The 26,416-nt window shown below is 33.8% G+C and overlaps 1 protein-coding gene across 1 annotated transcript; it reads right to left on the minus strand.

Annotated features, from left to right (window-relative positions):
* Positions 1-2,210: 2,210 nt before the first annotated feature.
* Positions 2,211-23,704, minus strand: LOC117112530 (histone-lysine N-methyltransferase EZH2-like). Its single transcript, XM_033255612.1, has 21 exons — positions 23,550-23,704; positions 20,516-20,694; positions 19,970-20,098; positions 19,543-19,659; positions 18,152-18,272; positions 17,271-17,366; positions 16,863-16,968; positions 16,461-16,624; positions 15,273-15,364; positions 14,217-14,307; positions 13,363-13,496; positions 12,979-13,070; positions 12,823-12,863; positions 9,756-9,881; positions 9,298-9,411; positions 7,878-7,951; positions 6,949-7,044; positions 6,247-6,328; positions 5,574-5,654; positions 5,043-5,127; positions 2,211-3,750 (listed from the first exon to the last, which is right to left on the minus strand). The coding sequence occupies exons 2-21, from the start codon at positions 20,678-20,680 to the stop codon at positions 3,675-3,677; spliced, it is 2,082 nt and encodes a 693-aa protein (XP_033111503.1). The 5' UTR covers positions 20,681-20,694; positions 23,550-23,704; the 3' UTR covers positions 2,211-3,674.
* Between the last annotated feature and the right edge of the window lie 2,712 nt (positions 23,705-26,416).

Raw genomic sequence — 26,416 nt, forward strand, 5'->3', positions numbered from 1 at the left:
GACACCCTAGCGTGGGAGTCGTCTATCGTTTGTGGCCGACTTTTTTGTAAATTGTTTCTATATGAACTATTGTACTGTACTTTCATTTATTAAAAATTTAAAAAAAGTAAATGTTTCATTTGGGATTAAAGAGTAAATTTTGCACTTTTCAGTGATTTATTGAAATAATATATTGATATAATATAAGGCAAAAAAAAAAAGAAAATTGTGTTGGTCACATTATGTTTGGGAAAATAAAAAAAAAATGCGTTGGTCGGTAGGGATTTTTTTTAATTTTTTAACCAAAAATGTGTTTATGCTAAAAAAAAATACACAATAATATAACAATTTGGGATTCGCATCGCATCCATGCACCAACATAGGCTAAGCCTTGGCCTCCTAGCCTAGTCCAAGGCTGTTCCAGCCTTATTACCTCATGAAAAATAATATTGTTCCTTGTTGTAGTCAAAAAAAAAAAAAAGAAAAGAACTAAAATGAAGACCCTGAATTTAGTAAAATTTCGAGAAGAAACCCGTCTCGAAATGAAGCCCTCTCCTTTTTTTTTTTTGCGAAAATTTTATCTCAAAATTCAAAATAGTACCGGTATCGGCTTCTTTTCGAGATAGTAGAGTAGGCCTATTATTTATATGCCTACTCTTAATACATTTTTAAGAGATAAACGATATAAAACACACTTGGTTTATTCAGTAGGCTTAGGTGCACAAATGCCGATTAATACACTCCATGAGTAATGTTCCCTCTGATGTTGTGAGCGGATAAGTATACTACTGTAATTCTAAAAATAAATGATTTTCTTTCTTTTTTTTCTTTTTTTTGCAGGATTATATGGTTGAAAATGTTTTCAGTAGTCCTATAGCTTTATAGTAGTTGTAAAATTTACAGTATTCATTTTGAAAAGAAGCCCCCCCCCCTCTTCCAGCTTTGCCGATATTGAACATCCCCAAATGTTCCCACCTCAGCCCTTGTGTGGACTAATGGCTTCGAAGTAGGTAGGCCTAAATTAAGTACATCAAAGACGATGTTTTTAATATTTATTTTCTATAGTACATCACACATATTAATTAGATACCTATGGTTGCCGAAAATCGCTGGTAAAACATCATGATAAATTTGTTGGCGCTTCATTTGTAATATATAACGGTGATGTGATGACGATGAATTTTACTATATAGAAGTGTCATTTCCGGTCATCTAGAGCTATTTCCTAAAATTTTCGCACCTCAGGCCCACCATGGTTGGGCTCACAAAATGCCACCCCCCCCCCACCTTCACCTTTAAAACCAGGTAAGAAGTTTCATAGTAGTCTGAAAATTAGTGGTAACTGGAAATTGGAATGTTTCTAAATGGATTGTCAACTGGCTACAGAAATTTGAATGATTAACGTTATTATCCATAGACGCAAATCGCATTATCATTTGACACATTAACACTCACCATGTACATTCAATATTTCTTTAAACCTCACAAGATCATGAATGTTAACATCTATTTATTAGTTTCAAATTTGTAATATGCACCTTTATGTATCTCTATTTTGTTTGTACAGTATGCAGATTTTTAAAAATTATATTTACTTGTCATTGTATCTTTAATGTGTTTTTAATTTATTATTTTCTGTTAAAACATCAGGAAACCAAATACCATGTGCACGCTGACAAATAAATTTACCCTGTATCTTTTATTTATTGTACGAACTGATAACTGAATAGAGTATTTCAAAGGAGATGATATATTACATGTAACTGGATAGACAGCGATTCATATTGCAGATGAGCAGAACACACTGTACATGGAATATTGTGTAAAGTGTGTAGAAACATTGAGAATAAAAAATGGTGCAAAAAGTTATAATTTTATTAATAATAATATTTTAGACTTATATACCGCTTAACGCCAACAAGGCCACTAAGGGCTTCACATTGTTACCCCTGGTCATTGGATTAAAGGCCTATGGAACACAAACTCAAGCTCCCTGTTGAAGCAGCTACATCAGCACATTTTGGCATTTAATCCTTCCAGGTACCCATTTATACACCTGGACACAAGGACACAAGTGGAATGTACAGCGAGGGGACAGAAACCCTGATCTCGAGGTTGGGAAACCAAACCGTTCCCATTGCGCCATGATTAAAAACTAATCCGAATGAATGCTATAGTATTATCAATAGTTGGTGGTACTTGTAACAATGATAGAAACTATGATAGAAACATATAAACAAAGTCTCAATTTATTGAAAATTTCACAAGTCGACAAAATAAAATAGAATGCATAGTGAAATCTTAAAATATGGACGACATAAACTATTAAGTAAAGCATATGAAAAACTAGGGAAAAAGGTTATTGCATAATGATACATATAATATTTTTCTTAACATAGAGACGAGGGTAATAAACAAATGCTACTACTGTTAATGATTAAGAATGAGCAACTCTGAATCAGTTGCAGCGATACAGGCTATTTTTTTTGTATGAAGAGAACCTGTTTAAAAATCGTTTTCTTTAGGGGAAAGTTGGATGTGTCTGTGTGAGATTCCAAACAACTACAAGTAAATTAGTTAAACCAACCATGAGAATACAGTAAACAGAAAAAAAAAAACCCAAAACAAAATTATGTATAATTACATATGGAATCATTTTGAGTTGTCTAAAAAAACAAAAACATATGAGTAATGATGAATTCATATTAACACCATTTTAAACTGCTTTCTGGGTGATTGCAAAACCACCAATAGCACAAAAATCAGGTAAAACATCCTCCTTATGTTTCGGAATTTTATCAGAAATATTCTGAAAGTAGTAAAACCCAACTGACACATATCGGCTGACACAGTCTGACATTCTTTTGCATAGCATCATGCCTGTGCCTGCACCATGTTCATCGTGAAACTGTGTCAGAAGCAGTCATAGGTCGTCAAGAAAATATTAATCATGTTTAATTGACCTATCGCGTGTGTTCTTTACTAAGAAGATCAAACATCGACGAGATGGACAAAAAGTTTTGGTGGCGGATTGGCGCAGCAGTTTTTCACTCTGGTTAATTAAATTTGTGGTCGGCAGTTTAAACCACACACTGACCATTCTTGGCCAGGCATGCTTAAATAGCCCAGCTTACATCATTGACAAGCTGTGAAGTGGCTCACACTATTTTTTTAGAGCTAAAAGCAAGCATTTTATGGCATATAAATATAATTACTTTAATAAGTAGCCCCTAACCTAGAAATGTCTTCCGGGCCTCGTTTGGAGTGAATTCAATTACAAAAAAAAAGTATCTATGTTCCAGGTTGTTAATCGTTTTTTTTTATTTTTCTCAGATTTTTTTGCATTGTTTTCATTGCAAACTGCAGCACATAACTTTACCATGAAAAAGGTCTGAGTTGAGGGATTCTGCTTTTAACTGGCAATAAATTGCATCTCAGTGCATCTACAGGCCCTGTCCAAGCTGGGATTAAGTTACAAACTGTTAGACGAGACCAAAAATGGATCTAATGTTACCTGTCGTAAAAATCATAAATATTTCTACAAATGTTACTGTTTTTAAACTTCTCTTCAGTAACAAATATGACAAATAGTCATAGCGACAACTGACCCTTCAACATAGCTTGGTGGAAAGGGTATTTTTTTAAGATAGACATTACCACAGCATTACATGCAAGGTACTTTTGCAGACAACGTATCATTTTCCCGCAATGTAAGGTACATCCATTTCACGTTCTATACCAACATACTTGAGAGCATCTGTTGGACCATATCTAGTTCGAGAGGAAAGACAAAAAGCCATTTAACGTTAACCAAACAATAACAAATAGGCTGCTGTTAGTGGTGAAGTATGAGCAGTCTGGCGCAGCGGTTGCGGTTCTGCACTGAGGTCAGAGGTTCAATCCCTCACAATGCATTTCGTTTGTGTTATTGGGCAAGGTACACTACCCACAGTTGACTCTTTCCAACAAGCGGGTACCTGGTAGGCTAAAGCACAAAATGTGTGGATTAATGTTGCAATATTATGGAATCCTCCTCAAGGAGCTGAGTATGTGTTCTATATGTGCTTGATCTAATGACCAGGGGTAATAATGTAAAGTGCTTAGAGGTCTTGTTGGCATGAAGTGCTATACAAGTCTAACAGATTATTATTATTAGGTGTTTTGCCACCAACTCAAAGATCAAAGGTTCAATTCCTATTACAGACATACCGTATCTATTTGAATAAACGCCCCGGGGCGTGTATTGTTGAGAAGGGTTTTGAGGAAGAATTTATTCAAGGGAGGTTTATATTTTTTGGATGTAAAATGGATACAAATACTCAAATAAACACTCCTTAATTTCACTGCAAATGTTGAACTACAACAAATAATTACCGTCAAAATGTGTTACTGCGTGATCATAAAGTCATATTCCCAAAAGTGATCCCAAAACTGGGTTATAAAAAAATGTAATTCTACTGGAGTAAAACATAATGTGTTGAGAATGATATTGCTTCTATTAGACTTGAATACAGTCATATAGTAGGACATTTATTTGAGGAGAAAATAGATGCCTCATACGTATATTTGAGGGAGGCGTTTATTCCAAATGAGGCTATATTCTGGGAATGTACTGTAACAAGATTATTGTGGTAATATTAATAGGTTTTAGATGGAATGCCCTGCAACCCCAATATAATGATGTAGTTGGTTCTGACCTTTCCATACAGAAGGGAATGCCGGGAGTATTCCTACAATATTGTGGTAATGTAGCTCTGTCTGAAACTGGCTCATCTACATATTGACAAAAGAAGCTTTCACAATTGCCATGACATCAGATGTTATACAATATAAAACCTGACAATGCCAGCAGACTGTAAACTGTTTGTGAAAGCTTGTTTTAGTTAAAGAATTTCCACACAGTACTGAACATTAAGTGATTTTGTTTTATAGAATACTAGTGTATGCTTATGATCTCTCTCTTAGTAATAATCATTAGTAGTGGTACAATAATGTGAACTAGTACATCTATCTGTCAATGATGGTCATTATTTTCAGGAGACAGCTAATAGAAGAGAAATTACCTGTAATCAAAGAACAATTCATCTCCTTGATGTATGGCTCTCTTGGCAAATATTCCAATTCTGTGATCACCATTCACCATCATTACTAAAGTAAAAATATTAATATCTTTTGGTTAAAGTATCGATTAAAAAAGAGTGTGTTTAAAAACTTTTCCAAAAAATCTACTTTTGCATCATGTATTTAAAGTATACTATCATTTAAGTATAACTTATGAAAAATAAGCTATTGTCTTATGCAATATTTTTCCAAAAAGAATTGAATTACAGAAATTTTTATTTCAAAAAGTAAACTGTGCTCATAAACAAAGAAATACATAAAAAAATAAATGCAATACATTAGACCAACATTGACTGATCTGTTTGGAAATGTATGTAAACATTACTCCTAAAAAAATTCCCTTGATTACTGAAACTATTCTTGTAAATAACATTCAAGAACAAAATATATATAAAAAATAACACCGCAATTTGTATAAAAGCAAGCAAATACAACATCAAGACTTTTTATGTTTGTAGATATGGTAAACCTACCTTTAGCAAAGCAGTTTGGATTGTTAGAATGATTCGCAAAGCGGATCTTGTTTCCTTTACGAGTGGCATCAACAACAAAATCTGCAATTAACAAATGCTGGTTAAATTATAGAACACGAGATAGCAAGTGGACAATGCCCAATTCATAGCATGTAGATGGGCAAATAGACCGAGAGAAGCCTGACATGCAAATTTTAGTTCAGTACCAAATACAATCAAGAAGGTGTACAATTTGTGTACAGTGGAGTTAAATATGACAAATATGATAGCATGTTGTTTTTACAAATACTAGGTACAGTGTATTACGACTGTAGAATAATTTTCTATTTAAACCATTATATCAAGAATTCTATCACACATAGGAATACTGTTTTGATATAGGTTTAAAATTTTTGTATTACTGTACATCAGTGAATGAATTAAATTTGAAAGAATTCTTACAACACTATGCTCTCAAATAAACACAGAATTGTTGTATTCTAATATTGATGATTCTTCTTCATAATGTTAAGCGAAAAATATTTTTACTTTTATAACAGTTAAATATTATTAATTCTAACAATATTTATTTTTTATACTAATGAAAAAAATTTGAATAAATCTGCAAAATGTTCCCAACATTTTGTTTTTATTTAGGTGTACAGTTCTAGTAATTAGAATTTTAATTACTTACCATTATTTAAGTTAAAAAGGAAGCTACACATATATTTGTCATAAACTTTGCCCCGTCGGTCAGCTTCATCTTGTGAGATTATCTAGCAAAATATATTTTCCATTTAAATATTTATCACCTTAAAATAAATATTCATATAAAATAATATAGCATTAATGTCTCAAATGGTTACTAAATACTCATACAATCATACTGTTAAATAAATATTTATATCACCATATTACTTAATATATATTCATATATATTATAATCAACATTCTTGGCATTATTTATAGCATTACAGTACCATCATTTCTTGTAAAAACATTCGCAGTAATTTCGATTTCGATATTATACTTCATTATATTAAATGGCCATGATAAGCTGCTCTGAATATCAGATATGCACCATGGTTAATTCCTGTACGATTATAATGTACGTTTTTTTTTCGCAATTAAGTACTCATACATTTCCACGTCAGGTAGGGCAAAATTAAACCTATACTTGATTTTCTTGACGCAAATCCAGTTATTGTCTATTCCATCACGAAAATAACAATTACTATTAATGTATGTTTTCTTCATTAAATGATTCTTTTACAAACAGAATGACCGATTTGGAAAATACAAGATACTGTTGACCAAACCAAATACCATTGCTAATAAAATCATACAGGAATTTAAATATTTAAATCAAAAAATAAAAGTAAAATAAATGTTGTACCTCTCCACAGTATTCTGAGATGAACTCATTTTTCTGTGCTGATTCTTTGATATAAATCCCCCATCCTGCCACATCTGATGGTGCTAATAACAGGTGCTACAATCCACAAAATCAAATAATGAAGTGCTCATTTTGAATAATCATTTGCTTGAGATTCAGACAAATTGACTGATAATTTTCTAGCTTAATGACAGCATTTTCAATTTAATTTTTATTAAATATAATACAGAAAAGAAAAAAAAAAACCTGATTAGGTTATAAAACGGTGCTTACAGTATTTATACTCCTCTTGAATGTTTTAGTTGTAAATGTTCATTCTATGTGCTTGATTATTTTAATAATAATAATAATAATAATAATAATAATAATAATAATAATAATAATAATAATAATAATAATAATAATAATAATAATAATAATGGGCTTGATTATTAACTTTTGAACAACTTTCCATTAAGTTAAACCAGTATGATGTACTTTTTTGGTATAAACAGTAACATAATAATAAAAATAGTAATAATAAGTAACAGCCTTACATGGTGCATCATAATCATTATTACCCCAGAATACAAACTCAAGCTCACTGGGGAGTATTCTATAATGTTGCAGTCAGCTAATCAGTGCATTTGGAATTCTAACCCTACCAGGTACCCAATTATACTTCTGGGTGGAGAGAAGCAATGCAGATAAAGTGCCTTGTTCAAGGACACAAGCAAAATGCACAGTGAGGGATTGAACCCCAACCTCAAGCTTGGGAAAACAAGCCGGTCCTCTGTTCCAAGCCACTTTTTTATTTGTTATTGTCTATGACCTTTGGTATAGAGAACTACAGTTGGAATTATGAGATAGGTTATTAAAGTAATCTTGGAGGAATAAAATATTTCCATGCCTCTAATGTCCTGCAATGTTTTCCATAATTTAAGATTTACCTTTTTCCATCCTCTTTGAAGTCCAACATTTTTACATGAGATATTTTCTCTGTCTGCTTTTTCTGGAAATGAACCTTAAATTAAACAAATTTTTAAAAGAATGACTCCTGTAGTAAAAAACAACAATCTACATAATGAAAAATACCATCCTATGAAATAATGATCATATTTATTTGGTTTATATTTACAATTTCTACATGAGGAATTGATATTAAAAAATTCACCACCTACACGATTCCAGATGATTCATACCACAAGGTTTAAATCTACTGCTACAAACATTGAAATTGATCCCACACATTCCATTGAACTTTCAATTGGATTTGTATCCATTGAATACTTGCCAATCTGCCAACCATTCAGTGTTTATTTACTCATTAATCAATTTATAACAAAACACCAAGAAAAGAAAAGCTTAGATTTATTTGTGGTAAGTGATCTCCACTCATTTAACCCTACACAACTCAGGATTATGCCCCTTAAGTCGAGCTAATCCCCTCTAGAATTTGCTATTATCGAATGGTTGTATCAACAAAACACAACATCTATTTGTTATGGTCTGCTTTTTTAAAACACTGCAATGTAAGACAATAGACAGCTTAACAGTGAGACCTGAATTAAGACTTCAATGAATCTACCTCAACTATTATAATAGAAGAAATAGTTGCATCAACAATGCGTGACAAATGGCAATGTCATCTGGATATAGGGTTCAGTAATACAAAGTCTACCAATGATTTGTAATGTTTTTAGTAAAATGGGTAGCATTTAAACAAATATTTTGATTAACACTGCAAGGAGGATTGATGAGTATGGCTGCTCTAGCATGCACTTGCCGCAAGTTTTTTTTTCTCATTCTGGACAGTGCCACCAACAAGAAAGTTAATTTGGAAACAGATTAAGGACTTATAAAAATAAAACCAATATCAACCAATCAAAATGCTCAATCTTTTGTAGCCATGAATGTGAACAGGAATTCAATTGCATACAGTCGGCAAATTAGGCCTAGCTAAAAAAATACCCTCTCTAATAAAACGGGCCTAAATATAGATCAGATCCAAGGCCTACTTAGTGGTTTGAAATCATACTCATGAATAATTTCTCACTGTTATCCCAGGGCCTAATTAAAAAAAAATCAGAAATAATGTATGGGATGCCAAATAAATTTGGTATGGTGCGCACTGAGTGCAATAACAGGGTTATATTCAACAGAATTCATCGAGGATAACAGTTTAATCTCACAACCTTTTCATAATTACTACACATAATTCATGATGCTAGATCAACATTGTCAAACAAACAGTTTCACAAGATAAAACTTCTTAATGATGCTGTTTTTGCATCAATTAACTTGTCATGATTACTTAACTTTTATATAAAGTGGCACATCCACCAAATGTAAAAATAAAACATTACATACCAGCACCACAGGTAAGACAAAGATCAGGATCACATTCTCTGACAGCTAAGTAGCAGGGGCATTGTTTGGTGGTACACTGTGCCTTACATCGACATCCTGGGAATCGATTCTGACCTAAAATCAATGTAACAGACAAAAAAAAAATACTGGTTAAAAGAAGATTATCGCAATCTATTTGTAACAATGAGATATTTTCAACAATGCAACTAAATTATTCATAGGGTTTATGTTGTGAAAAATCCACTCAATTCATCATAAACAAGAATGCAGTGGTATTCTAAGACAACTAAATAACTGATTAATTAAGGTAATTAGTAATTTTTGTGTGTGTATGGGTACACTACAAAACAGCCTTGCACAGATTATGATGCCAAAACGTAAAAGAAGCTGGGAAAGAAAGTTTATAAATACAACTTTATTTGTAAATTGTATTTTTTGTGTGTTTGATAGTTACTTACATTCTGGACTACATTGGCAAAATTTTTCACAGAAATTCTGGAGCATGATGCAACTGCACTCAGAGTCACAAGGCTTCCCGGGGTGATCACATGGCTGATAGTTGTACACATGACTTCCAGAGTTATCTGAGGAACAACATAGAGTTGACAATAAATTTAATATCAATACAGTTAAATCTTAATTTTTAAGACAAGATCAAGTTCAACTAATGGATAAATGAGGCATGTCGTGGCAAAATGTTTAAGTTGTCGCACAGGGCTGTATTGAGTAAATGAGCTATAACATATGGAAGTTAAAAAAAAATTTAAAAAAATAAAAAAAATGTTCACTATAGATCAAAGTTTAATGTCTAATTAATCATGTTCCAAAGTCTTAGTTCTGGAAATAGTATCTGATAATGTTGCTATATATGCAAATAGCAGAGCAGAGAAGGCAGGGGCACAACATTCTTTAGTCATAATTTTGGCACTGGTTTGAGAGGCATGCCTGCATATTTTTTTGGTGGTTGAACACATTTTTTCAAATAAGGACTATAATAAACCAGACCCATTGTACACAATTGGCTATGTGCATTATAAATAACCCAGTATATCTTTCCAGACAAGTAGGTGTTATCCTAATGCACTGGTCCAAATAGTTGTGGACAGATACAAATAGTTGGCACCAGTTTACCAGGTAGCTCAGACACAAAGTGTTCATGGAGGAGAATGAGGTTACTATACAAGCTAGTCCATGCATCAAGCGCTTTGTTGTAAAGCTCTATATAATTCTAACTACATTATATTATAACATGTTTACTGTGTAAGTCATGAAGACCATTTATACATGTATAGCATTTATGTATGGTGACAGAGGCTGTAATTTAAAACTAACATGATATGAATTATAAATAACAATAATATTTAATGTTAATATTCTGTAAGGTGTGCAACCACTTAGATGCAAAGGATGGCTAGAACTTCGTCCATTTATCAGTCACAAACAAAATCAAATAGCCATCGACACCCATTTGTGAAAGCAGAGAACAGGCTTGAATTCTGTTAACTAACCCTGCTTGCGATGGGAACTTAACTGGAAACTACAGTTAAAGTAGACAGTATAACATGATGGATTTACGTCTTTCAAATGTCAATATATAATAGAAACAAATAGATGTAATGGGTGCTTTTTGGTAGAACCATAAAAGTTGTAATGTAAACACAGGAATGTTTTTTTAAAGGGAGAGTGAGATGTCATTTAGGAAACATAACAATGTCAAGGGACTACCAATCATTAAAGGCACTTAAGTTGATATTGTAAAAAGTCATACATTTCTTGGTATACACGTTTCTGACAACCTTAAATGGCATGAAAATGTTGATAAGAGTATAAAGAAAGGACGACAGCACCTGTTACTCTTGCACAGGTTTAGGTCATTTGAGATCAGTCCCCTGTAATGTGCAAGCTTTACAGGTCTGTTATTGAGTGTGTCTAGTGTGGTTCAATGGAACTTCGAAGAAGGATAAAGATCAACTGGATAGATTGGTAAATCATGCTTCCTATACGATTGGGTCTCATCAATCATCAATGAAAGTTTGTCCAATCTTCCAAAAAAAACGTCTTATAAAAAAATTACAGACGTCTTCTAAAAAAAATCACAAGCACGCACTAATGATCAATTTTGCCCTGGACATACTGCTTCCTATACGATTGGGTCTCATCAATCATCAACAAAAGTTTGTTCAATGGACGTCTTCTAAAAAAATCCTAAGCACTCACTAATGATCAATTTTGCCCTGGACACACATTCCAACATAATGAGGAATGGGCAAAGTTATACAGCCCTCCCTACAACTAGATCCAGATAATCTATTTATCCTTCTGCCATTAGGGCACTCAATGATAGCTTATATGCCTAATTGCTTTTTAGTCCACATTAGATTATTTTTCACTATGCTTTGCATGAGCCAACTCAATTTCCCTGTATTTCCGATGTTATATAATGCCAAAAAATATTGAATGAATGACTCTCTATACAGTATTCTAGTTGGTGATGTTTGCTGGCTAGGTTGCATTCTAGAGCATTTACTAGGCTGTCAGAGTGGGGGCATGTGGCACAGCGTGTAAGACATTGACGTACAAGTGGGTACCTAGTAGGTGCGAACACAACTGCGCTGATTACTAGCTGCAATATTATGGAATTCTCCCCAGGGAGCTGAGTATGTGTTCCATACCTGTTTGATCCAATGACAGGGACAATAATGTGAAGCATTTAGAGGCTTTAGGCAAGTGCTATATAAGACCAACATATTATTATTATTTTTATACCAGCAGCCCAACATATTTGTTTTAATCCATAAAAGGACTATTCTTTGCACCTACTGACAACTGAATGGTTGTACTTGGAAAGAATCTTCTCCACTGCCATTGATTACTTAAAGCCCCATTCCAGGAAAAATTTCACTAAATAAAGAATTTTTTAGATAAAATGCATATGCATTACTCTAATTATTATAAACCATGGAAAAATACTGGCATAAATTTTAGTTTTATGCAGAAGGATAACAAAAATGGGAAATAGAGACTATTTCTCATAGGAGATTCAGAGGTTGAAATCTCGGTCAGAATCATAATTTTGAAATAATTTCAATGAAATAATTATTATATTTCACAAGGGTAAATACTAGCAATGGAAAATATCTAGTTGGCCGTTTTTATGTCTGATAACAGAACCAAGGCAAAAATAAGCCAAGCAGTGTTGGATATGCTAGTGTTTCTGGTGCCTACTATATTTCTTAGCAGACCCATCGCAAAATCAAACATAACAAATTCATCTGTGCTTATTTTTTGTGTGCAACACAACAAATCAAATTTCAGTCTTGTTTTACATTTTTTTCATGTTTAGGAATGTCTAAATCCAGTTAAACTAGCAATTTCGTATTATATTTATAAACCTTTGTAACATATACATAAATCAGATTTTTCCTAACAACTGAAATGTTGCCGGGAATGGGGCTTTAAGTGTTGGATCGAGATATTTATAAAATAAACTAACACCATAAGAAAGTTCAACTTGTCAAAGATTACCTTTCTTTAGCTGTATCTTCCTGCAATGCATGGACCATAATCTACAGAAAAAATAAAGGCAACAGAATTGGATTTAATTTATAATGATTTAAAATAATAATAATAAATGCCTTAAGGAACTAATAGTGGAGATGGAGTACACTATATAGAGCATACCTCTGCTTTCTCTTCTTTTTCCTTGGAGGAGTCGGTGTGCCTTGAGGTGGAAGGTCAATTATATCACCCTCTTTCAGGGCAAATTCATAAACCTATATTAACAAAAAATTAATGGGTGGTCATAGAATTATGGTAATAAAAATATTTAAAACCATGTCATCAGTCCAATCAAGTAATTTTTCAAGTAAACACATTATGATAGAAGTTTATTTTCTCTCCAAATACACACAGCCGGCCCATATCAATAACACAAGCATAAAACCTGAAAATAGGAAACCCAACTGGAATCTATCCCAAAATTTTCAAACAACCCTCACATGGAAATGTATTAGTTTGCCCTGTAGAATACACTGTAATAAATTTAACAAACTTTAAATGCCTAACCTCTTTACACGTCTTTGTTTGAATTAGAGCAGCCATATCACAGTAGTTGTTCAGGTACACACTTCTGAGAACACGAAACAGTGAACACTCTGCTCCCGTCCAACTTTGTAAAATACTGCTCAAATCGTCATTTTCTATAGAGGGCAGCATATAATACAAGATTATACTCTTTATCAACAAGCCATTTATATGACCACATTACATTAAACTGCACAATATTCATTCCAATCTGGTTTACCAATAAGCAGCTATTGACAATCTTTATCAAAATCACATAACCAGAATATAGAATAACACAAATAAGTAGATATAAAACAAGATAACCTGCAATTATTAACCCGCGCCCTGTTGCACCACACCTATACTGAAAAAATAATGGCATGCAGCTTGGCCTAGCCAAACGAAGCCTAGCATCATGGGCCTTACGTGGCCATTAAATCAGGTGATTTTGAATTTGACTCGTGCCTTAATTTGCCCGCAGTCAATCTGGTCAAGTTGGCTTGGCCTAGCCAAAGCAGGCCAAATGTTCAGCTCTATGTGTCTATGTGTGTTGCAGCCGGAAAATATATAAATAAAATTCTAAAATCTGCATCTTCCGATCAGCACCAATATTGAAGACCGTGTAACATCGTCAATGTGTACAAATTTGAAGTAAATCAGTCCTGTAGTTTTTGAGTTTTGTCCCGAGTTTTTGATGCGCGCTATTTGTATGCCTTTAACCTCTCCTTCGGAGAGAGTAATTATATCCATTATCATAACATAAGTCAGGGACAAACCATATTTCCAATGGTGGTATACAAAAAATAATCTAAATATTTAATGTTTTACCAGTTATTATTAGGTTTTTTTTTTACCTTTAGTGTTCTTTGATGTTGCAGCTTGTTTTACAGGTGTTGATGGACGGTAACATTGTTCAGGTGATAATGCAATTGGGTCTTCAACCTCCTTGAAGAGAAATAACAAAATAATTCCTTGATTTTAATCTAACAATAAGTGGCCTGAATGTCATTCTCTAAGGTACGAGTATCCACTGGCGATCGGTTGGTTGCCATGTCATGAAGAGAAATTCAGATTCATGTTACCCGTAATTACAAAAAGAGAGTATTTTTTGAGGTAGGACTGGATGTATTCGGTATAAACACCAAAGTCTAGAAGATTTATTTCCAGTGGGGTCCTTCTGGTGGGGATTGGCCAGTACACCGGGAGACAATCCCTTACTCTTTTCCGAAGAGTGTACAGCGTTCTTTAATGTAAACATGGGCCATAAATGTAAATGGGACCAATGGCTTAAACGTCTCATCCGAAAGACGATGCACTACTGTAACTTGTATTTCAGTCCTCCAGCTGAAACACAAGGAGGGACAGCGATAGGAATTGAACCACAGACCTAGAGATCTCCACCATTCAGCGCACACGCAGTGGTTACCACCAGATTAGCCGACTGAGTCGTTAGATTTTCTCTTGCAAAAATTATTAAAATTGGAAATCGAGGGTTATTGTCTCAAGCTTGTTTTAGCAATCTGTAACATAGTCGTCAACTTAGCATCAGTCAGAATTAGACAGAACATATGAAGCTCAAGTATCATCAAGCAATCGATAAGAAGTTTTAGACACAGAAACTTGGGAATGGACGCACACACTGTGTTGAGTTTTTCACAAAATTTTGTAAAGCTCTTCAACATAGAGTGTATTGTTTGAAAGCCTCAACAAATGCATTGTACCAAGCTGTGTCCACTTGTAGACCACTTTGGAAAGGCAGTTTTATACTTTGCCAAAACATAAATAATTCATTAAAAAAACATGGAAAGAAAAAGAAACCAGCAGCAAACTCTCTTGAAAAATGCGCTGCCATCGGATGCTTAGCGAATTTTATATAAGAAATTATTCTCAGGATCTTTTACAAAACTTACGTTTTTCATGTAGCAATCAGGTCCACATATTTCACTTTCTCGTTTGACCTCTGCTGGTTTTGGTTTTGTTTGACTTGGAGTGGGATGGTAGGCTGAAACAATAAATGAATAAATTAAAATATGTTTGTAAATGAGCAATTAGTATATCATACATAATATTGACACAAATTTTTGTATTTGTATATTAATATTGCTATTAATATTAGCAGTAATATTATCAAACTTAACATTCATCATGTACCAGATAAAACTTCCCATCATGTTCAGGGTAAAATATTAGTAATGAATCTTCTACAGAAACTTATATTGACCATTATCCCAACTAGTAAGAAAAGTTTTTTAAAACCATATTCATAGACGGTGGCCTTTCCAGTGTATCCTAGAAGGTCGGCTGATATTCAGGGGGCCCTCTTAAATTAATGATAAAAATAATGTGATAATATATCACCAAAGATTTATTACGAGGCTTAATAGAGTAGAGATGTTTTTTAGTCGTGAGAAAAACATCTTGTATTGTCACAGGATTTGAACCCAGGACTCTGGGATTGGAAGGCAAGTATCTTAACCACCAAGCTACATCTCCATTTAATGGTGCAGATGATGGTAATCTGATCTTGGAAGTTCTGGTTTTAGAATATTGTTGTTTTTGTTTTTTCATTTTGATAACAATGAATTGACTACAACCAACACCTCCAGACAGGCAAATGTTTTAGCATGTTGGTAAAGCTAATAATAAACTTTCTGTACCGTAAATGATTGAATAAGTGCTGCAGCACTTATAACATTTTTGGATGCCTGTGTCTTCGTTGTGTTATTTATTTATTTCAACACTTTATACATTGTATTTAAAACCTTGTTCTCAAAGTGTTTCATTACACACAGGGTAATATAATTCTCTTGAATAATTGCCACGGTGCTTATTCGAGAGCAGGGCCTACTAAAAAAAATCAGGGTTGCTGCAGCGCACATTCAAGAGCAGCACTTATTCAAGCATTTATGGTACTCTATAAAAGTACTTGTTGTTTTGGAAATAGCTTAAAAATGTGGATGGTGGGTTGACATGTTGTATTAAATTAATAGTTAAATAAAAACAGTATTAAAATAATGTAACTTTATGCACAAATTGGCTCAATACTGATTATAAGAATTGTTCTTTACATCTCATAATATATTGAATTGGATACTTACGATGCAAGAAACAATCATACTTAAAACATCGCCGACAGAACAACGTATGAAATGAGTGCATGGTCTGTTCTCTAGAAACGGACTTAGCATCTGGACCATCAATGTTTGGTGTACATTCTGGAGGTAGAGAATTTGGGTCTTCTCTCTCCAGTAGTTCCTGATACCTAAAAACAAATAGGTAAGGGATTGTCAGTGGAAGAGTGTAAGGCTAAGGACTTGAGATTATGGAATAACTTCTTACAACAGGCAGAAATGTAGAAATACAGGAAGCGAACAGGTAGGTAGGTAGGTAGGAATGATGACTGTTGATTGCTTCTGTTTTTATATGTGGAATCAACTCTTGAGTTGAAAATGTGCCTGTGTACTTCTCTCACCAAAACAGTAAGAGCATTCATCACTTACTTGGATTTAAGTGTTTCTACACTGCCTTTCTCTGGAAATAAACTGTGAATTCCTTCAAACACCTTATCATCTGGCATCTTCAAAGATTCTTCATTATCAGGTATTCCTATAAAATTTACAAAATATAATGATTCATTATCTATCTGTATTCATAAAGTGTGACACACCTGCAGGTGGTAAGGAGTCTGTTATTACATTAATTTGGATTAATTTTCACAAGATAACAGACAAATTCTACAAAAAGTCAATGTACTTTAACATCATTTATATCAACATTCCTTGATATTATGTGTTGTTTTAAAACTATGTAATTGTATTCTAAAATTTCTCAAAATAATTTAAAATTCCTAGTGTTTGAATGATGTCTTGCAGTTATCACAAGCTGTTTGTAGTTGTTAGCAAGCTTACCTGGTCCAGATGTATTAGGTTCTTTGATTTCCTTTCTTGCAGCTGAAACAGCTTTCACAAGATCTTCAAATATGTCATCTTCAAAAAAGTTTTTTTCTGAAACAGAATATGATTAAACAACATAATAATAATAAATAATGATAAATGCATTCTTATATAACGCATATCACTATGTATCTATGCGCTGCACATTATTACCCCCCGGTCATCGGAATTAATGCCTGTGCAACATACTCCACAACTGCTGCTGCTGAGTCAGCGCATAATTGACACAATGCCTACCAGGTACCCACTTATACACCTGGGTGGAGAGAGACAATGTGGATAAAGTGTCTTGCCTGAGGACACAAGCCAATGGACAGCGTAGCCTTCAAACTCCTGACAACAATGTTAAGACCAAATCACTACCACATGTGCCAACCAGCCAACCATAAAAATAAAATGTTGTTTGGATTGCATGGCTAAAGTAAACATTAATAAATACTTGTGGAACACCATATACAGTTCTGAAAGCACTATTGTTTATAGGAAGAGTGTGAAAATAACAGTTCTCTTCAGAGCTATCTATGTGGTGTACTGCAAGCATATTATTTATACATAAAAATAGTCTTTACTATATTTAGATAAAACTGCAGCTGGCTTGAGTTGTTGCTAACAGTTACACTATATTTGTTAATTGCATATATTGCTCGTCATCTGTCCACTATAGCAGCTTCAGATTGCTCCTATCCCTCTCCCAAAAGTATTCCACATTTTTCTTCCCTGTACAACAAACTGTTGCAACTTTTAAACCAGTTAAGGAAGAGTGTTTGAACATTCCTCAACTGAACATGTTCCATTTAAGTCTTCACTCACTTTTTCTTTCTGATCATATTACATACCTCTTTCTCCATGCACTTTTCCATCATAATTTTTTATAAGTTCCTCGATAAACGCTCCATCCTGCTCCAAGACCTCATCTCCCATATATGGAATGTTATGTAATACTGTTTCATCATCAACCTATGTGGACAAACAGATGCACAGCTACAGAAATAGTCCTTTCAAGTACATTACACATGAATACATTTCCAATATTAACCCAAATATTCATACCAAATTAAATTTGTGACCACGATGCACTTTTATATACTTACCTTAATTTTTATTGTTTTTAATGAATTTTTTGCAGGCCTGCATACTTTGCCACCAGAATATTATTGTGACAGAGTAATGTCTTTCATATAAAAAGATTGTACTGTATAATGAATCAGCTATAACAGACCATTGAAGAATCATTAATATATAGGCATAGGTTTTAGTGGCGAATCCAAGAATTTAAAATAGAGATTTGCAAGTGCCCAGAAAGCCAATTTTTGCAGAGGGAGGGTTAATATTACATCAGCCCCATCATGTTTGGGGCTGAAGTAGGAAATTTTATGTTTGTGGTATTTCTAGGTGGCAGGACGTCTAATGTCATTTCCTTTTTCTCCCAATTTGGGTGGGAGAGGTCAGACCAGCTGTCTCCGATTCTTTGAATTTGCCTATGGGTGTTATATGAAGGAAATGCATCTCTGTTTTAGCTTACATGAACTGTACCTAAAGTGCTGTATATTTCGTTTCATTGCATGCATGCAAAAAATGGATAGTCGGATCTCTTGCCATTCTATACTCTTTGCTTTTAAGTTCTAGCAAAAAATAGCAATAAACAAAAATAATTAATAATAATTAGGCCTATGTCAAAAATCTGTCTGAAGAGCATGATGGGATTGAAGTTCGGACAAGTTGCGTTGGAACTAGCAATCGTGATCATATTCACGAGTAGGTATAAGGTGCATAAATGCCTGAGAAAGGATTTTTAAATTGGAAATATAAAAACAATTTAAGAGATTTACATATTAAACTTTTTCATATTAATTACAAGTTCTGCCATATATAATAAAGCAATATAAATAACTATAATTTCATTATTTTGATATTATCACCCATGAAAGCATGAATTTTAATTATAATCTTAATTCTAATTATAACCTAAGCCTAGATACAGCAGGCTTTTAAATCAATTAAGAGAGGCTTGGTTACACAAATTCTATTCTTAAAATTAATAAAAAAAGACTGTGAATATTATTTACTTGAATCATTAAAAAGTATTGGTATTGTCAGTTTTTATCTTCTACATTTTTTGTATAGTTTTCGCTGCGGTGCCAGACATACTAGCTACTGCAGCTTTGCAATAAGCCTGACACTACAGTAGAGAATTCAGTTGCTATCTTAATGTAGTACTAAAGCTTACCATGAAATTCTGCTGAAGTGGAGCCCATGTATATACCAAAGGCACTGAGCTTAAAGCATTCAATGTGTGTAGAGGTGCTGTCTTGGTTTCAAGTCCATTACCCATCTCAATAGAGCACTAGGGAGAAAATACAACAAAAGTCAAATTAATTATTTAGATACAGGTTTTGGATGTTTGCAAACTGTGAGAACAAGAGGAGAAACCACCCTTTCCCCCCAGTTTTCTCAAATATTTTAAAAATCTGTATCTCATAAACTGTTCACGAGCTCTTAGCTCTTCAAAAAACACCCTTTTGTATCTTAGAAAAATCAGTTGTACAACATATCATCAGAACTTTTTCCCCTCTTGAGCCTATCTTTAAGCAGCTTAGAGCATCTCAATCACAATTCTGTAGGTAAAATCATTCAGTTGTGTTGTTTCAACCTACTCTTCGTGTGACTGGTAGCTGATCAAAAGATGCCGCTGTGTGGATTGACTGGAATGGTTTATCTCGCCATACTGCATTGTGTCTTTCAGTGGCAGCTTCAATCCATCTTCGATTTGAAGCAAAAGCATTCTATAAAGATATAAAAATTACTATCCACTAAAATTAAGGTTTTCTTTAAAAAGATTTTTTATTTACATTAAATGATATAAAAAAAAAAAAATAGAATTCCTCTATTTTAAATTTCACATTATAAAGGCTTCCCTTCAACTCTAAATAAAAATGATTTAAAACAACAATATCAATAACCAAACATGTACTGTAGCAACACAAAATAAAATGGTCAGTCTTTTTACATATCAGCACTGCTACAGTTATCCTATTGTCATATCAACTGATATTCCTGACTTAGCAGGAATGATAAGCCACTTTTAAATTAAAATAAAAAACAGTATTCAAACTTAACATAACAGTTCATTGAAAAACAAAAGCTATGTTTCTTTGGAATGGTTAATACCGGTAATATTATAATAAATCCATGGCAATCACCTTGACCTGTTCAGCACGTTTAATTCGCTTTTGTTGTCTTATTCTCATGTACTCGGACTTGACTATCTTGCGCAAGTCTGTTGATGCTACACTGCATTCCAACTTCTTCTCCTTAAAAGCTGCGGTTTGCCCATCAATTTCACTCGAAGATGGATTTGTTATCATTTTTAACAGAAAACCTATCATAAATCAAAAAGAATTAATTTAATTTTTATCATTATGACATTTGTCCATCCAAGGACTTTTAACTGTTACCAGGATAGGAAGCTGGCTGGTTTAAGCCATCTAACTTGAATTAGCATTATGTGTGGTATTGTTATGCAAATGAGCCAGAGAAGCACAATCTGCACATGCTCAGAAAAAAAAAAACTTTCCTTAGCCACTCTGCGTATCGGCTAGGCGTACAGCAGCTAGGCCTAGCTTATCTTATTTTTGTTTATTACGCACCACTGACTTAGGCTGTTTGTCATCACTTCAAGTTGTCTACCAATTCGTGGAAAAGGCGTATTAAAATCCAAATATTGGCGTTTGTGAGCAATATATTTTAATTTTATATAGGTAAGTAGTAAGTATATGAATAATTTTAATGCACTAGTTAGTTGATAACTTCATTCTAATTTGTTTTGGTCTTTTTTCTGCATTTTTATAAGCGGTTAGAGATGACCTAGGCCGGGTCTAGGCTAGCTTAATCACATCAATTTAAAATCAAATTTGTAGACATACTTGCCTTATATCTTAACTTGCAGGTGATTTTATTGGTAGATTAGTTTGTTTTTAAGTGTGTAAGTATAATTGATTTGCATGCCAAGTGAAATTAGTACCCTTATTTTGCTTTGTTTTACCATACTGTAATTCTCGGCTAGGCCTAGCTGTACGCCTAGCTGATGCGCAGTGTGACCATGGTGTGGCTAAGGAATGTTTTGGTTTTCTGAGCATGTGCAGATTGCACTTCTTTGCCTTATTAGCATAACAATACCCCACATAAGGCTAATTCAAGAAAGATGGCTTAAACCAGCCAGCTTTCTATCCTGGTAGCAGTTAAAAGTCCTTGGTCTATCTGTATATGGAATGCCTTCATTAAAAGTTTTAGATTTTTATTAAACCATACCTCCATGATTAAACTGATTGTCTCTGGATTTACAGCAAATCCCTAAAAATTCACTAAACTACAATTTAACTGGATATGTTTGGTGAGAAGCCAAGTGTCATTGTGACGTTGATATCTAGAAAAACACTGCTTTCTGCAATAAATGACTAACAGGAGTTTGGTACTAAGTCAAAAATAAAATATGGTGGTACAGCATTAATAATTCCAATTGTACCACCTAAGATAAGAAAGTACCAGTAAGGACAAGTTTACCAATTTTTTTATAATTTGAAGACTGACTGACTGTACCATACTCAGTTACAAAATAGCCCACTTTCAAAATTAGAGAATCTACATACAGTAATGAACGGGCACAAGATTCAAAACTGGCCTATTATGTAACTACTGTAAGCTGACCTACCAAGTCTCATGCCTACGGCGTGAGACTCACACCTCAGCGCCTCTTCTCACGTTCACCCGCCCAACAATCATTTTCTCACACCGGCAAAAAAAAAAAACACAAAACAAAACAAAACAAATACAATGTGTCGGGAGGTACTGTAGAGTATCTTGTTAGAAAATCGATGAAGATCGGAAGCGCCATTTTCTTCCTGCTCGTGCACCTATCCTGTGGTATCCAAGGTCAATTGATATAAGCCTATGTTGTGTGTATGGTGTTTATGTTGATTGACCTTAATATGAGCACGCGCAGTTAGAACCGTGACATGGCTTACAGTATTGCGCCCTCTGTAGCAAGTTTTTTGCTGAACTTGCAGAAAGTCTTTCACGGGATTTCATCATCATGGATGCTATAGGTTCGAACGATTCCGACACCTCAGACCGGGAGGAAAGCCCTCTCATCTTCAAAATAAGAAATATTGAAGTAATAAATGTTGAAATATTGATTTAAAACAATGTCATGTATTTTATTTCTTGGAGTTTGTATTACTCATATATTATATATGTATTATATGTATGTATATATATATATGTATATATGTATATGTATATATGTATGTATATATATATATATATATATGTATTATGTATATATATGTCTGACATTTTGCTACCTTCCACACCCCCACCCCCACTTCGTTTCCTCGATTGTTTAAACTTTCTCACTCCCAGCTAATTTACAAACTTGGCATCTCTGTGTAAGTATGCTATTAAATCAGTCCACAAATTATATAAAATTGGTAAAATTGTCCTTTAAATAGAAGCAACAAAACAACAAAAATATACTTTCTTGAAAATCAGTAAAGATATGTAAGAAAATACAAATGTATGCAGAGCCTTTGAAGGACTGCAATTAGACACAGGCCTAATTAATAATTTCTCAAATTCTGGAACTTTATTGATATTGGAGAAAAATGATCTTGGTATCAATGAAATGCTACATCACTGCTCTTTCAAATGGTACTACTAGGCCTAGGCTAGTTGCAAAAGAATTCCTTGCATTTTAAATTGTTTGTCACGTACCTAACCTAGCTTTTCTAGCCTGATGACTATGCTAATTCTAAGTTTCTGAACAAACTAAAACTTCAATGATAGGGCCTACAGTATGCAAACTAAACATAGGCCTACTTAATTTCTTGATTTTAAATACATCACGGCAGAATTTAGAAGAAAGAGGGATGGCATTTCTACCTTATTACATACTACTACTACTATATGCTAGGGCTAGCCTTTGCCTAGCTAGTTAGAGATGAACGAAGTACTATAGGGTCCCTACCCTAGCCAACTAGACTAGGCCTAGACTACACTGACTTAGGCCTAGCCTAGGCCCGGTCGGTAGGCCTCTCCTAGCCCATGCCTAGGCCCTAGGCCTAGGTCTAGTTCTTGACACGACACCGTCATGAGCCTGATCGAGTCTAATATCCTTAATAAATTTGTACCTATAATTTTATATAAAATAAAAGTACGAAGTCGCTATATAATCTTTACCTGAAAATTAAGGCAAATCATATACAAAATTAAACCTTTCCACCATACGAGTTTACAAAAATATCCTTGTTTCACAAAGAACCCCCACACACACAAAAACAAGACCACCAGCACACAGACCCGCCGCGGCCGCGCGTATCGCACATGTCTAAATTAGAGGGCGCCAGTTATTGACACGCCAGTATAGAAGGTGTGAAGACCATATATTTATAGACCTATCCAAGAGAGCATTTTTGAGTGTCGCCCTCTATTGTCGGCGCCATTACTGGGGTGGCATTTGCGAAGTTGGGGGTACCGCGAAGTTTAGAGATGCAATGCGGAGTTTAGTTATAAATGCAGTAGTTGCTGAGAACAACACGGTTTTTTTTCGATAGTAGCAGCTGCATAATGTCGTCAGTCTTCAACTTATATTTTATCACAATCCAAGATAAGTATATTTCGTGTATTTAAGACATAACGATAGGAATTAGGGGCCTCGATAGATCGTATACTGTATATGTTACGTTAGGCCTAGCTAGCCTGTAGGGAACACCGAACTTCCTTAGTCTTCTTTGCATTTAGTTCAAGAAAATTCTTCTTACACCAAACAATAAAAGATTCAACATAGTCATAAAACAAGGATGTGTCGTTTTTGAAATCAAACCAATCAGGCAAGTATCATCAGCAAACTTAATTTGAAAACTGACTTGTGTAAAATTAATAGGTACTTTTGGGACATTTTCTTAGAAGGTTCATGTGAATTTAGGCACCACTTACTTTTAGATAATATTTTTGCTGCATACAAAAGAATATTGAAATTTGTAACATATTTGATAACCATTGTAAAACATATTTAATAAAAGCAATGACTGAAAGAACTGAACTAATGAAAAACATTACCACCAATATTTAATTTTTATGTTATTTACTGTACTTATAAACTTTTATTTTTTTAAATTTTTTTTTGTACATTAAGTTATTCCTTAATTACTACAGAATAATGAGAGTAACATTTGTTTTGTTTGTCCAGTATTTTTTCTTTACTCATTTAGCTTTTCAATAATTCATTTTTATATATTGTCAGTTGTTGTTTTGTAACTGTTGTACGGGTCGAACCTCTCCTGCGCGAGAGTGTTCCTCTGTTATAAAAGAGAGAACCAATAAATCTTATCTTATCTTATCTTACACGTCCACCACTGATACAACCCCGGTATTATATTCTTAAAACGAACTTTAGTCGTAGTTCGAGCTAAAACTTCAAAATTACGTCATTTCGTATTCTTAACGAACTTCAACTAGATAGTATAATACATACTCCAAGTATTGAAATGCACGCCATCGTTTCGGGATTCAATATTTCGACATTAATTATGTCATCATCGGGAACTTTACTAGCACTACGACTGAAAAGAGTCACAACCCGGGAAAAAATCAATCAATCAATCAATCAATCAATCAATCAATCAATCAATCGATCGATCAATCGATTTATAAAGGCGCATAATAGGCTACAGCTGTCTCTATGCGACACACTCAGGACTAAAAACTGTCTCCTTAATAGGTGTGTCCCTTGAATAGGTGTACAGCTATTCGGGGGTAACCAAAAACGTAAAATTTTTGGCATGTTTTAATACGATGACCTAGGCCTACTTTTATAATTATACTTTTTATTGACATAGAATCAGTTACAGTAGAATTAGAACAAATTTATAGCAATAATTTGCAATGCAAATACAGTTCATTTGTAACATGAAATCAGCACAAATGAAAACAAGAATAGGCCTAATTAAAAATGCCATATAGCCAGCTATTGGGGAAGTTGGGACAGTCCCACACATAATTTTCCTAATGGGTCCAAAAAGAATGGGTTCACATTTTTAAAAATGGTCGAAATTATGCAATTTTATGCATAAAATTTAGTTCATTTTTTGAAAAATGAGTCCAGATTTCTCATATTTGAATAAAATGGGTAAAATTTTACATCAATGTGTCCAGATATTTCATATTTTTGCATAAAATGGGTTACCTTTTAAGAAAATGGGTCCACATTATTTGAAGTTACGCGTAAAGTGGGTCCACCCTGATGTCGTCCCGCAATGTTTGAAAATCCTGGCTATGGCATTGATAATTACCAATATTATTTCATGAAAGTTAACGACAAACTATTTTTCCCCCTTAAATATTGAACTTTCTATTGGATGGATGTAGCATGAATAGAGTAACGACTTAAAATTAAGAAGGTTTCATGTTGGTAAGGATTAGAATCCTATATGAAAGTACACGAAAACCAAAGAAAATGAAATCCCCATGGTTAAGGGTTAAAATTACCAAGATTGGTTTATACGTAAATATAAAATTTTCTTATTTTGAGACAGTGTTGTAGTTGTTGGGATACAAATTAGTAATTTAAAAAAAATAATAATAAGTGTCCCCTTAATAGAGATTATGTTATTTAACCATTTGTCAAACTCAGAAAAGTTGATTTTTTAGTTTTTATTTAAATCTTCCGAAATGAACAAAAACCATAAAGTTGGTCGGGGCTGCCTAGGATGGGAAAAAGTATAAAACTGTCATCCGAAGATGTACCCATCCAAAACCTCCACCAACCCAAAATATAGAAACAATTTCAAAGAACAATAAGAAAACAAGCAAAAAAAAAAAGGCCGACCAAAACAATATTTTATAAAATAAAACACAAAAATTAACATCATCAAAATATAAAACATAAGAACATCCAAAGCTCCCCGAAAAACAACACCCATGCATGTATTTGTACAGGCCCGTAGCCAGGGGGGGGGGGTTATGGTTCGGGCGAACCCCCCTTTTCTAGCGAACCCCCCTGTTTTCTAGCGAACCCCCTCGAATTTTTGAATGAGTCCCACTCGAAC

Source organism: Anneissia japonica, unplaced genomic scaffold, assembly GCF_011630105.1.
Source record: "Anneissia japonica isolate Jap-2015-1 unplaced genomic scaffold, ASM1163010v1 scaffold2991_len510020_cov192, whole genome shotgun sequence".
In the NCBI taxonomy this organism is placed as follows: Eukaryota; Metazoa; Echinodermata; class Crinoidea; order Comatulida; family Comatulidae; genus Anneissia; species Anneissia japonica.